General features: G+C 35.4%; 2 protein-coding genes and 1 non-coding gene across 3 annotated transcripts; 2 read left to right on the plus strand and 1 right to left on the minus strand.

The window, feature by feature from the left end:
• The first annotated feature begins 1,015 nt into the window (after positions 1-1,015).
• LOC122274291 (50S ribosomal protein L21, chloroplastic-like) lies at positions 1,016-4,303 on the plus strand. The gene is made up of 5 exons (XM_043083331.1): positions 1,016-1,474; positions 1,840-1,920; positions 2,582-2,683; positions 2,775-2,849; positions 4,065-4,303. The coding sequence occupies exons 1-5, from the start codon at positions 1,157-1,159 to the stop codon at positions 4,134-4,136; spliced, it is 648 nt and encodes a 215-aa protein (XP_042939265.1). The 5' UTR covers positions 1,016-1,156; the 3' UTR covers positions 4,137-4,303.
• Positions 3,293-3,395, plus strand: LOC122274893. The gene has a single exon (XR_006228431.1). It is a non-coding gene; the product is annotated as a U6 spliceosomal RNA (small nuclear RNA).
• A 5,225-nt stretch (positions 4,304-9,528) lies between the features above and the next one.
• LOC122274761 (uncharacterized membrane protein At4g09580-like) lies at positions 9,529-13,307 on the minus strand. The gene is made up of 4 exons (XM_043083784.1): positions 12,786-13,307; positions 11,798-12,068; positions 11,540-11,710; positions 9,529-10,058 (listed from the first exon to the last, which is right to left on the minus strand). The coding sequence occupies exons 1-4, from the start codon at positions 13,043-13,045 to the stop codon at positions 9,927-9,929; spliced, it is 834 nt and encodes a 277-aa protein (XP_042939718.1). The 5' UTR covers positions 13,046-13,307; the 3' UTR covers positions 9,529-9,926.
• Positions 13,308-14,359: the final 1,052 nt, after the last annotated feature.

Genomic DNA, 14,359 nt, shown 5'->3' on the forward strand with positions numbered 1-14,359 from the left:
AGGGGCACGGTAGCAACAAAGAGAAGGGAAGGAAAATACGTTATGGTATTTTAAATAATAATATGATACAGTGATGCTCATATTCTTATTTTATATACTGTTGAGATGTCAGTGTATCATTGGCTGCTGCTCTAAAGTTTAAGAATTATTCTTATTGCAGTCCTCTTAAGTGGACTGCATTGCAGGCAAATGAAACGCAACGTTTCATTTGTTCCAAACGCTGCGTTTCTTTTTATAGAAACAAGACTTCGCCCCTTGTCCAGAATTCAAAGAGGACTTCGCCTCTGTCCAGCTGAAACCATACCCAAAGCCGCCCCTTGCCATTGCCGCCGTCGCCATCATCGAGCACATCCTCGCATAACCATCGCTGTCGCCGCTCCCGAAATGGTTTTGGTGAGGGCTTTTCTTTTCTAACGTGTTTTGGTTCTTGAAATGTTCTAAGAAATTTCATGTGTTTAGTTCTAGAAATCCCTTCAAAAAAGACCAATATTTTGAATATTTACTTGTTTGTGGTAAGATATTTAATTGTTTGTAAAAATTTTCTAATTTTACGAGTTGAGGAAAGTGAAAGCTAGGAGCAAGGGCTTCAACCTGCTACTGTTCCTGAAATGCAAAGTATTTCCTTCCGAAATTAAGGCTGCGTTATTCTTGAAATGCACTTAATCGTTGTGGTTGGGGGGGGCTGGAGGGCACGCACGGCAGAGACTAGATGGAAACTGAACATTCGAAGTGTTTGAGAGATTTAGGTTATAGAAAAAAGAGGATAATTTAGTCTATTCAAATTTAAAAATGAGGACAATTTAATAATTTTAGACTATGACTGCAATACGTATATAGAACGACTCAAAGTTTAAAACTGATATAATTAATTTAGAATGAGTTGAATTAATCTAATCACAACCTTAAACTAGGCATAGGAATCATTCGGATTAATGATTATTGGTTGGATAATGAAGGTTTCGACTTTCGAGAAAGAATCCTGCGTTAAGAACTTAGAACTAGAAAAGTACAATTTGAAGGGTGTATTGGTCATTAACGAACGGAAGCGGATAGGATACACCTAATTCCCAGGAAGGTCATGGTGACGAGCAGAGTGAGAGAGAAGTGGCAGAACCGTGTGAAGAAGAAAGTGCCAGCAATTTGTATTTTTTGAGCAATGGCCTCTGCCTCTGCAACCCTTTCCTTATGTTCCTCTCTCCCAACCCACTGCAGAATCTCTACAAAGCAATACCCTTCCCCGACTTTCTCTTTCTCTAACAATTCCAATCTCAGGTCTCTCTTACCCTCTTCCCCCACCCTCTCTCTCTCTTCTTCTTATTCTTCGCGTACATTTCCACTTCTCCCCAAGTCCTCAGAATCTGAGGCAGCCGTGCTTGAGTCTGAATCCGGTTCACCGGAGCCCGAATCCGCAGAATTCGTCCAAACCTCCCCAGTTCAAGTCCCCAAGCGAGAGCAAGTGTTCGCTGTGGTTATGGTGAGTAAATGCGAAACCAAGCCACAAGCTCTTTGCATACTTCCAGCGTTTTTGAGGTGATCCATTTAATGGTTTCCGCTGATATTTATGGTTTTTGGAGTAATTCTGTGTTTATAACTTTATCCAGATAATGCTCACCGTTTCACATATTTCTCGGTGTTATATCTTGTTCTCCTAGTAATAATTTCGATAGCTTGTATGCGTCTGAACACTTCTTTTATATCTTATTTACTGTAATTTTGGAATTGCCGGTGATATTCTGATTATTATTCATGTCTTTAGAGTACTTTAAGGCTGTTCATATCACACAAACTAATGCTGTCTATATTCTTTGGTCGTGGATGTTGTTTTTCCACCTTGTTTAGATAGGATCGCGCCAATACATTGTTTTTCCTGGGCGGTTTATCTATACTCAGAGGCTTAAAGGCGCTAATGTCAACGATAAGGCATGTATTCCATTTCTTTTCCCTTTCTTTCTGTAAGTTATTCCAATATGTTCTTGATTATTATTGTTTATTTTTTCAAATCGTTGTCTGTGCACTTGTCGAAAAGCTATATCACTCGTCATCCTATTTTCTTATATGAAGACCGTGAACTCAACGGTTCCCCTTTGTGCGGATTGTCCTTTGTCTCTCAGTTTACTTATTTCTTTTAGAAGAGTTTGGTGATTTTGTTGGCTAAACTTTCTTTCCAATATCAAAGTTTCTTTCTTATCTGAAAAGTGTAAATTCTCAACTACGGTTTCAATTCACCATTTGATTTATTACCTTGCTAATACAATCTCAATGATGTGGATGCTCTAGAATCAAACAACATAAGATTTACATCCCTAATCAACAGATATCTGGGTAATTTTATATAGTAAATACTAATTGAGTGTGCATGAGTACATCGGATAATATTACACAAAGCAAAATTTTCATTCGAAATGTGGAGTTGTCTAAAATAGGGCATTAATTCAAATTCTAAGCACATCCAAATAATAATAATTTTAACTCTTTGGAAATTTAGTTCCTCTGAGTCGGTAGTTATTAAAAAAACTTAACAAACCCTAACTACTCTTAAGATTGCCTAAATTAAGTTGTTTGAACTTTGTTGCTTGCGCAGATTATCCTGAACAAGGTGTTACTCATCGGAACCAGAACAAGTACGTACATTGGAAAACCAGTGGTGACTAATGCTGCTGTGCATGCTGTAGTTGAAGAGCAGGTTGTTCTCTACCTCCTGATATATATTGTTTTGGCATTCTGATTATTTTCATCTACTTCCTCTGTATGTGACCACCACGTTTTTAATGCAGGGTTTAGATCCCAAAGTAATTGTCTTCAAGTATAAGAAGAAGAAAAACTATCGAAGAAACATTGGTCATCGACAAGTATGTTTCATGGTTTACTCATATCATCAATGATAAACTGGCCACTCTAAATGGTTAAGTGCATGGATGCAATTCTGGTGAATGCATAAATCAACTACTTTTGTTTTTTTGAGTGTTTGGCACAAAAATAAGTTTTAAAAGAAAGTTACTGCATGGTATATCATTACGCATCCAGGGTTGTAGGCTTCGCTCTTTCTCAAAAGATTACCCTTTCTATTTCTTTCTATCCCTCATAGAAAATAAACAACTTTAATGTTTCTTTCTAAGCTCAGAGTCTCCTCCTTGAACAATTTTCTTGTCTATCTGAACCTGCTTCTTCAGCCAAGCGATGAGGGCAATTATAAGATCTTATCTGTGATATACCCCATATGATAAGAGGATAAGGTAAGTGGTGTATGAAATTCTACATTGTTTGAGAATGAAAAGTTCTTGCTCTTTATAATGTTCCAATGGGGACATCCGATAAAATTGGAACGATACAAAGAAGATTAGCATGGCCCCTGCGCAAGGATGATACGCACAAATCGAGAAATGGTATAAGAGATTATCCAAACTAGAAATGTGGGGCTTGAGCCGTGCCACCTACGATAGACTGGTCCGATGAAAACGTCAGGAATTTAAGTGGGGTAGATTGCGATACCCCCATATGATAAGGATAAGGGTAGTTGGTATATAGAATCCCACATTACTTGGGAAGGAGAAGTTCTTGCTTTTTATAAGGTTCTAATTGGGCTCCAATTGTATAATTAACTAGTCCGTTTAGAGTATAGGCCATGTGGTTTGGGCCTTCCATGCGTTACACTCTCGCTCAATAATATTGAACCGCTTAGCCTTCAGATGCTTTAAACGGAGACATCACTTGCACATTTCTGACTTCTAAAGCTTGATTGCATTTTTCTTTGCTTTTCCTTTTTTGTGGGTTTAATTGACAGAATTGACCCACAGTTTCTGGTCCATGGTGGTTAGCATGCCATCAGGTGGAGATTTATGTGGTCAGCTTGAGTAATGTTGCCTGCTATAAAGATTTGTTCCGTTAACCTACCCATTTTGGTACATCCATCCTAGTTGCAACCACAGATAGAGAGCAATAGTCCAACTCTCATGACTCATCTATGTGTCGTTTTAGATCTGTACTTCCCAAAAATAATACAATTTGACTCATTTTTTGTGTTTGCTAATCCTGTTATGATGATTTCGTTGTTACTTATAATGCAGCCAAATACAAGGATACGCATAACAGGCATCACAGGCTATCAGGACTATCCAGCTGTTACACTTGAATCATAGGGTTTCTTGGCGAGTACAGTACTGAGGATTGACATCTGAATGCTTTAGTGAAGGTCTTGTTCTCCGATTTGTATGTAATTTCCTCTGTAGGGAACTAACTCCAGCAATGGATTATAAAAGTTACTTTGTGCCAAAATGAATTGCTCAATTAGAATGCATTGTGAAAATCCTGTCTGATGCATTGTTTTTTGTTATATAATCATTCACTATATCATTCATTATTTACCATTTTTCATTTATGCCACGGGCCCTTCGTGAATTGATATGCAAAGCAGGGATGACCAAGAGTTCCATCTATGTCAACTACGAAGCCAAGAATGTCCTGCAGTGGCGACATTGAACCAATCATGGAGCAAGACCCATGTCAAGTCACTTGAGGAAATTTCCTCCAATATGCTGCCATGCTAAGGTTTCCATTAAACCTCCCCTCGAATCAACATTCCACTAAGATATGCTGATTTTAGTTCGAAACTAAATAAAGAAGACAGGAGGACAACTATCCTCCACGGGGGAATTGGAATCGGTATCAATGGGCATGCTTTCCAAGTTTTATCTCCTTATAATGTTGTCTCATTATCAGATTGCCTCTAGTGTGGTGCAGAACAGATTGGAAAGAGGAAACAGGGGTTCAGGAGCACAGATATAGAAGCAGCTTGTTGACGTCTCACCAACAAAGAATTAAGAGTCTCACCAATTCAATATTGTTGGAGTCGCACCAATATCAAGCACATAGTCTCTCTGCACAAAAAGTCTGCAATGTTTTGACGATGTAGATATAGAAACTAAACCAAAACAAGCTAAAACTCCAGAGTCTAGGACTCCCAACTCCTACTTACAATAAACAGAACACTCCAAAATTAACTCAAAAACAAAACAATTCAGAGAAATATTATTCAAAGTTTTTTGGTTAGTTTACTGCTATCTTTGTGTGCATAGAGTCTGTAACAGCCTGCTAGAAATTCAATTGTGGAATTTCTTTTGACCTTAAGAACCTCGTGAAAATTCCGTAAGTTTACACGAATCGACTAATCGCATAGGTTTTAGCCTGTGAACATAGTTAGTGTTATCACTCACTATGGTGCCAGAAATGCGATTTTAATTATTTGAGATAGTTAGAAGTGTCAGAATACATTATAGTCTACACCACTAGGCTTAATTGAATATTTAGGATTTTTCAGTACTAAGTTTATTACGTTTATTTTTGGAGTGAATAGTAATCTCGGTAAACGTACTAAATGCAGTGTTTTCAAAATCACAGTGTGAAATGTCCAAATTAGGTTAGCGAAATTTTATTTGGATACTTGGCAAGATCTTAACCACACATAATGAATAGTATTAGATACTTAGCACAAAGAGAAACCATTAGATGGAATTGTGAAGGAAATTAAGGTGTGAGATCATGACACCTAAGCAAAATACACATTTGGAAAATATCTTAAGAACATAGATTTAAAATACACATGGAAAGATTTTAACCACCTTACTCTTCCAAGTCTACTCCACATTTAGAAAATATTTTGAACTAATTTCGTGGATATTATTGGGTAAAAATATCTTGAGTTGATTTTTGTAGATATTATTAGGTAAGAGAGTCCTACACTCCACTCTCACTCCGGTAAGAGAGTCCTACACTTAACTCTCATTTCGGGTAAGAGAGTCCTACACTTAACTCTCACTCCAGCCTCATCTCTTCCATATCTTATCCACAAATATCTCCAGCCATCCCTCCCCACGAAATTATCTTCATTTATGCTTTCCATTGAAAGAATACCAAACACTCTCTCTCGGACAGCTTTTAGGAGTTCTTTTGCACACCCATTTCGAAGCTTTTGTAAGTGTTTTATCATAAAGTCTCCTTCATATAAGTTGTTCCTCTTTGAGTCTAGTTTCCGTAGATGTATTTTTCGTATCATTCCATGGTCATTTGGTCGGTCAAAAATATTTTTAACCATAGAAAGGTCATTCTGGGCGTGAATCTGGAGAGTATGTTATAGTTTGGAGTTTTTGACCAAGCTAATTGATAGATATTAGTCCGAAATTTTTATGGAGTATTGTTAACATGTATATATGACTATTGGTTGAGGATTTTTGCATGATTAAAGGTTTTGATGAAAGATTTTCTTAGATTTAGAAACTTAGAAACTGGAAGAGGAAAAACAGTTTCTGTTTTGAGAAAGTTTAACTCTTTGGTGGTCTAAACCTATTCTAATGACTTTGATAATTTTATTGGAGGATCCTAAACATCTTATATACATGTTATATTATTATTTTGAAGATACTTGATGTTAGTTTCAAAGATATGAAATTTTATGCAAAGAGATATTCAGATAAGCCAAAGTGTGGATATTCTTGGCTAAATTTATGTTTTGATTAATTTCTAATCATGTGATCTTGAATTAGAAGCTTGTATATGTTTTAGGACATCTTTTTAAACCATGTAATGGTTTGGTTTGAAGATCATATATTTATAAGTCATAGATCAAGAGATTTATCAAAACTAGTTGAGGAAAAAGTTTCTGTTTTTGGACTAAGTGTAAAACCAAAAACTCCAAATTTTATTTTGTGATTTTGGTGACTTTAGTTTGATGATTTAAAGCATGGTTGATGTTAGGATGATATTATGAATATGTTAGAAGTAAGATTTGATTTTTGAAATTCTTGGAGATGTTTTGATTTAAGGTCAAAACTTGTGATTCAAGTGCTTGGATCTTTTTACAAAAAAGTTTGGTGTTGATTATTAGCTTTTTCTAAATGGATGTTTTAAGTATGGTTTTGAACTTAGGATTGGAAGATGTTTGTTGCAAAATTTTGGTTTAAGCATGAGTTTTGAAGTTGGAAGGAATTGCAACAAAAATAAAGGGAAATGGCCTATGGATGTTTCAACCATAGTGTGTTCTTCATAGTTGTGTTTTGTTTTAAATTTTTCTGAGTTGATATTTAAGTTTAGGATAAAATTTACATGAGGAATGTAAATTTTAGAAACTTTTAGAGTTAGTATGCAAAATCCTTAAGTTATGGGTAAAACGGTCATTTTTCCACATGTAGAGAGTAAAATGAAAATTTTACTCTTTAAGTTAGTATTTTCCATATTTCAAATTATTAGTGATTTAGTTCTAACTTTTAGAATTACTAATTACAGTTCCTCGTGATCGCACTTGAAGTTTTATAAGAAACGCGGAGATCGAGGTAAGTTAGCTTTTAACTTACTAGCAGTCTACTGTGTATGTGTACTAAGTAAAAGAACTACAGTGTATGTATGTGTGTTATCATATATGTCATGTCATGCCAAGTTATCACGTAATTGTCTATTATACAGAATTTATTCTGTCATCAATTTTTATATGTTACATAATATATTCTGTTATGTATTACTGTACATTACAAGTACGTCATGCTAAGTATGTCATCTATTACATGTATGTCAAGTCATGTAATATTCACTGTTGCAAATATGTCATGTTAAATATGTTGTCTATTATATGTTATGCCATGTTACGAAATGTTTCTATCTCAAGTTGGTCATGTATTTCAAGTTATGTTCAAGTCACGTTATGTTACGTCAGGGCTTCAGTCTTTTTGTATTCCAGTCACGTTTCATCTTGAGTACATTATGTTTGTGTAGAATACATGGGGCCACAACAACTGTGGAGTATGTATTTAACTACAATTGTGATGCGTAGAATACATGGGGCCACAACAACTGTGGAGTATGTATTTTTCATGTTAAGTCAAGTTTGTGTAGAATACATGGGGCCACAACAACTGTGGAATATGTATTTTTTATGTTAAGTCAAGTTTGCGTAGAATACATGGGGCCACAACAACTGTGGAGTATGTATTTACACGTAAAATATATGGGGCCACAACAACTGTGGAGTATGTATTTTTCATGTTAATTCAAGTTTCAAAGCAAGTTCATGCTAAGTCAAGTTTCAGATCAAGTTCATGTCAAGTCAAGTTCAGTTCATGTTTCAATTTAAGTTATGTCAATTATGCTATGTTGTACTCCAAGTTATGCTTTAATTACTTATGAATTTGATTATGCATTTATGCTTTTACTGTCATCCATGCATCATTAGCTTGTGTGGAAGTTTTTTTGTTAACTTACTGAGATTTGTAATCAAATCTCACTTTGATAGTCCCAACTACCATTCCCCCTGAATGGTAGATCTTGTTACAGGACCTGAAAGAGAATCAGGAGCTGATCAACTAGACACAGTTGACTAAGTGACGGTGCGACATAAATGTTGATATAGTAATTAACGTAAATTACTACTTGTACGATTGAGTTGCATCTCTACTACTTTTTGGATCATAACCATTTTGGACTAGTGTTGTGATCTTAGTTGTTCAATGGATTTTTATGTATGAAGTATGTTTTAAGTATTTGAGATATTTTCAATTCGGTGCATAGTATTGCTAAAGAAAAAATTTATCCGCTGCGAATATTGCATATTGTTAGATGCATGTTAGGAATATTACATCTTATATGTCATGAACGGGGGCAGGTAACCTTGTGTTGCATGTCTCGACGCTTCAAATGTCCGTCCGATCCCAAACGGAATTTGGGGGTGTCACAGAGTCTGTTTTTAATATTGGTGTGACTCCAATATACTGAATTGGTGAATTGGTGAGACTCTAATTACTTGTTGGTGAGACGTCAACAAAATGCTTCTACTTCAAATTTTTTATGTTCGTGGTTCTATCTCCAATCTGTTCTGCACCATCATAGCTGTAGAAGAACACTTATGTAACTTATAGAGTCTCACACCCAGTTATGATCTTGACGGTTAAAAGTTTAACCAAATTAATATCCAATATTCATAAGGCTTGTGGATTAATGGTTGGATTTTTAACAATTGGTATGAGAATAGAGACCACGTCATGAGTTCAAGTCACGGAGGGAATGACTTATAGGCTGTATTAAAATGCCTTGATACTATGTTTGAGCATGGTATTAAGTTATTGAATACTAATAAATGTGTGAAGTCGCCAAAAGAGAAAAGGCTACCACTAAGTCAATGTTGATAGAGTGGTCATTGAATACGGTAAACAAACATGGTCTCTAGGCTGAGGCCGATTACATGTTAAAAACTAAATGTTAAACTCGAGTCGAGCATCTCAATGCACGAGCCTTGTTCGAAAAAGTGGTAGATGCTAGAATCTCAACTCCAATTACTCCATTGATTTTGGTTAGGCTTCTAAACAAATTCGTTGATTTATTGCTTTTGTCCAACTCTCCTCGGTGATTTGCACTTTAATAGTCAATTTAATATCGGGAAAGTGAAATTATCAATTCCCAGAATTTTTTGTGGGACAAATTCGCTTCACTTTTCAAATGTCTCTGCACTTGATATTCTGCCTGATTACATTTGACAATGCTTACAGTGACTAACTGTGAACTGTAGTATTTGTTACTGAAACAAAAATCAACGATACAGGACCATTTCAATTCCCTTCGTCTGTGCAAATTACACGCGCTTAAACACTAGAAGAACAGTTGACACACATCTTTCCAAACGCTAAATGACTCCATAATGACTAATCCAGTGGGAAAAAAACTGAACTTTTTGGAGCCTATACCAAATTCCCTTTTCATTTAACATTTTTTACTTTGGATATCAAGTTATTGCCCTAATCATCCTAATTCATTGTTAGAGTTCACAATATAATCTAAATGCTAACAATATGCCTCGGACAAGAAGATGGGAGGGGCCCACCAACATTCTCAGGTTTGCTTCCTCTTCAAACTTGAATCGAAGAATGGGAGGAGGCCTTTTCAAGGGAACTTCACTCATAGATTTTCTTCCTTTTCAGAAGGGTAGGACAAATGGAGATGAAACCAATCAGAAATAGAACAGACAGGGTTTTGAAATCATAAAGATCCTTGACTGACTTGAGATCCCCAAGAGCCAGGCCAGCCTATATAAAAAAGAGCAGCAAAAGTAAGGTAATTGATAAATGACAAAAAACAAAAAAACCAATTTTATTGAACAGTTTAATGATAAAATTATTGATTATATGTAAATAATTTAATCTAAAGGAAGAACAGATAAAATATATACAGGATCTACTAAGCCCATGGAGAGAAATACCAAGAAATAAGATCAATTATAAAATTCCCAGAAAAGGTCAATTGACGAAAACAGTTAAAAAAAACCATAGTAATCCAACGATGGATCAAAAAAGAAAAGATAAAAAGATGACAACAGAATGTAGGAAAAAGCTTCAGATTACAAGTATATTCATCCCTTCCTTGATGTGGGGAGGATGCAGGGAGCACGTAAAGCAAAAGGAAAATTTCAACTGAATGTAATGTCCTCCATTCCATTCTTAAATGGTTATCCCCTATGCATAAGGTTCAAGTTCAAAGATGAGGTTCTGGTTGGGAATGGTTCAAAAAAAACAAAGATTCTGATTGGGAAAAAAAAAATCCAGCCACTTCGGCTCTATGTCCCATCTACTTGGCTTTCACCTATTATCGATAAAATTCTTATTTACTGATTAAAAAAAAAAAAAAAGATCCAGCCACTTTGACACTTGGTTTTGTTTGTAGGAGTTGAGGCAAAAATAGATTGAGAATAATGAACAATGAAAAGGTGTTATTAGCTACCCTAATTCCAGGTTTACATATTAACCTCTAGGGGTTGGCTCAAGTGGTAAAGGCCTTGGACTTGGGAGTATGGTCCCCCCAAGTCTAAGGTTCAAATGCCCTTGAGTGCAAACAATCTCTAGGGGCCATCGGATTGGGGGATTTTCCCTTTGAATTATCTGGTGTGCACTTGTAGGAAATTCCTCGCCGAGGGCCTGTGCACCCCTGGGATTAGTCGGGACACTGTTGCTGGACACTCGGTGCCAATAAAAAAAAAAAACAAATTCCAGGTTTGCATATTCAGCACTTGTTAGGCAATAAATGGTCCACTAAAAGACTTCTTAATCAGAACTTCAGTATAAACTTAAAGAGACGTCCCCAATAGTATAAATTTAAAGAGGTGCTTCACAATTGAGAAGTCTAGGCCAACATGTGTATAAAAAGCACCCTCCCAACTCTAGACAATGGATATAAAACAAAATTAAAGACCTCTCCATGCCACTACCAAATCATGCCTATTTCTCTAAACCTTTAAAAATATAGCTTAATCGTGAGATGCAGCAAAGGTTTTCTTATCAGTTCACAAAGGGGAGCCGTTTTCTGTGTGTTCTTTAAATCTAACCAGTATGTCCAGCATTGCATGACTGTAACACCAACCACAAAGAAGCAAATAACACAAGAAGGAACAAATGACAAATAATCAATACAAAGGCAACAGTAAAAAGTTCACATACATTAAATAATCAGAAGGAAACAACATATGCGTCTCAAATAATAACTCCGATCTACGAGGGGGAAGAAAGGGACTTACTCTGACTATGATATAGGATGCCGGAATAAGACCAATCAAAGTAGCCAGAAAGAAAACATGAAATGGTATATCGACAATCGGAGATGCCAAATTGATGAAAAGGTTGGGCAATGTTGGAGTTATCCTCAGAAAAAGCATGTAATTCAGCAGCTTATCTCTACGCTTAGCTATCTGATTCCATGAAAGTTCAGGTTAATGGTAATTTTAGGATATGAAAAATTAACTTATCACAAACAAAAAAACTACAAGAAGATATACCTCTGATTGGAAGAATCTCAACCTTTCATTCCACAACCAACTAACAATAGGCTTGCCAATTAACTTGGACAAAAAGAAGCAGCACGATGCTCCAGCTGTAGCATTAAAAACAACTAAGGGAAGACCTCTGATAACACCAAAAAGAGCTCCAGCTAGCAAAGACAGGAAAATTGTTCCAGGAATCATGAATGTCTGCATGAAGATGTATACGGAGCAGTAACCCAGCATGAATTGAGCCGGGTAATCCTTAGCATACGATGCCAGATGATCTCTGAAGCAAAATTCGAAATAAGTATAGTTCAGGAAATGCATAATGCGGTTAAACATGAAAGCAAACAAAGATGCCCAAATGATACAGCAAGCCGGTAATACCAAAAGTTGACGTTTACAGGCGAACAGAGTCAATACAACTATTTTTGGATCATAATGCGGTATATATGAAAGAAATGTAACGAAATTAAATGAATCGAATTTGCACCACAGAAGCCATGATTTCTCGGGGCAAACGCACAAACTCTTACGTGATGGCAGCGAGTAAAGATGGTATGCATAAATCTACCCATAGGAACCACTGATGAGCAGCTGAGTAGAGATAGTATACATAAATCTACCCATAGGAACTACCTTTTAGAGATCTACACGATATAACTTCATAATCAAATTCAACTTCGAACCCCAATTTACCACGTAACTAGAAGGCATTGTAATCTACATTATGAAACAAATGGGGATAATCATTTAATGGCGTTCTCGCATTCCCCAAACGGTTCCCAAACAAGAAATTGACCACTAGCGTGCCACCGTATGCACGACCCCTATCCCACTTATACGTTGTAACAGGTCATGCAACACATCTCAGTATGTATTTCTATAGAATGCGAGTTACCTAAAAAAAAAAATCGAAGAAAAAGAAAAATTACATGAACAAAAAGCTAATATTGTCAAAAGAAAAGATAAATTAAAGGAACAAATCGAAAAGGGAACGCACTTGAGCAAACGAAGATCCGAAACGCTGCGAGGCAACTTGAGTTTGCCGTAGTCTGCGGCGGGCATGGTCAAGTAGATGCAGAAGAGTCCGGTGGAAAAGATGACGAAGATGCCGATGGCGGCGACGAACTCCCAGCGAGACAAGGTGAATCTCTCCGATTTGGGCTTCTTGCCGGTGGGCGAATCGTCCTCTCCGAGACCATTCTCTTCGTCTCTCAACAGCCGCCCGTTGTCGCCCATCAGATTCCGAGGAGCCGCCATTGAAACTTTCAGTGCGTTCCTCCGAATGGGAAGAACTGCACCGCCACGGTAACCACTACCGCAGACCGAGAGGACTGTGAGGTTTTGGCTTGAGAAGGGCTGGAGAAACGCATTAAATCGAGATCATCGTTGAAAATTCATGTGTACAATTTTCTACTAAAATTCAAAGAAGTTTGGGGGAAAAACGGTAATTAATGTTAGTGCCGCGTCTCTGTGCAGGTTTGACCGAGAACGAGGAACCGGAAGAGAAGTTCTATTGGTTCTTTTTCTTTTTCGTTTTTTCGTTTTTTTATTTTTGTTGTTGTCGGAGGAGAGCCTCAAAACTGATTATATTTTTAGGAAAAAATCTAATTGCATTAATATATTGTATTTGGATAAAAAATAGATTTTATTAAAAATAATATTAATTTAAAATTTAAGTAAAAAAGAATCAATATTGGTACGTAAATTAGTACGCGACTTTGCTTGTATATAGCAAAATTCTATTTTGAGTCGCTCTACCGCCACCGGCTCGATTTCGATAAGTGTAAAATTTTTATTTTATATATTAAAAAAAATAAAATTTACAATATCTATAAAATTTATTTACTTAATTATTAAATAAAAAAATTAAAAATTAAAAAAAATATATCTAAAAAGATGCTCAAAATCATTATCGGGATCCAAACATTTTTCTTATATGTTTTCATGAATAGGAGAAAATAGAAAATCTACTTGCAAGTATAATTACGTATTAATATATATTAATTTAATGTAATTAGTTAAAAAATAGATTTTATTAAAAATAGTGTCAATTTATATTTTAAATATGAAAAAATCAATGTTAATATCATATTAGTACATAACCTTACTTGTACGTAAAAAAATTTATTGAAAAAACCTCCACATTTAAAAAACAAAAAACCTTCCTCGCATCATTAGTTATTATGTTATAAATTAGATTATTTAATAAAAAAACAAATTTTAATTTTTAATTTTTATAGATCAAATTATATAATGTATATAATATATAAACATTTAAATAATACTACTCTTTTATTTTATTGCTGTCAAATCTTATATGTATTTTTTTATTTTAAAAATAATAATAAATAATATCAAGTCATTGATAAAAATGAGAAGGTAGTGAAAAGATGTGTATATAATATTTATTAAATCGAAAAGAAATTACCGGTCCTTAATTCAAAATTATTTGTTTTTAAACTTATGTGTGATGTTTGGGATTGCATAAGTAACATAGATTTTGTTATATTTATTTAATAATTGAAAAATTAGTTTTTGAAATAGAAATTATATAAAGATTACTTGAAATTT

This window comes from Carya illinoinensis, chromosome 8, assembly GCF_018687715.1.
Source record: "Carya illinoinensis cultivar Pawnee chromosome 8, C.illinoinensisPawnee_v1, whole genome shotgun sequence".
NCBI classification, from domain to species: Eukaryota; Viridiplantae; Streptophyta; class Magnoliopsida; order Fagales; family Juglandaceae; genus Carya; species Carya illinoinensis.

Bases quoted from the DNA above. Each gene is read 5' to 3' on its own strand.
- LOC122274291 (XM_043083331.1), top strand. From the start codon at position 1,157: ATGGCCTCTGCCTCTGCAACCCTTTCCTTATGTTCCTCTCTCCCAACC. The intron at 1,475-1,839 runs GTGAGTAAATGC...CACCTTGTTTAG, and splicing joins AAGTGTTCGCTGTGGTTATG to ATAGGATCGCGCCAATACAT. The intron at 1,921-2,581 runs GCATGTATTCCA...TTGCTTGCGCAG, and splicing joins GCGCTAATGTCAACGATAAG to ATTATCCTGAACAAGGTGTT.
- LOC122274761 (XM_043083784.1), bottom strand. From the start codon at position 13,045: ATGGCGGCTCCTCGGAATCTGATGGGCGACAACGGGCGGCTGTTGAGA. The intron at 12,069-12,785 runs GTGCGTTCCCTT...ATTTTGCTTCAG, and splicing joins TCGGATCTTCGTTTGCTCAA to AGATCATCTGGCATCGTATG. The intron at 11,711-11,797 runs GTATATCTTCTT...TCATGGAATCAG, and splicing joins TGAGATTCTTCCAATCAGAG to ATAGCTAAGCGTAGAGATAA.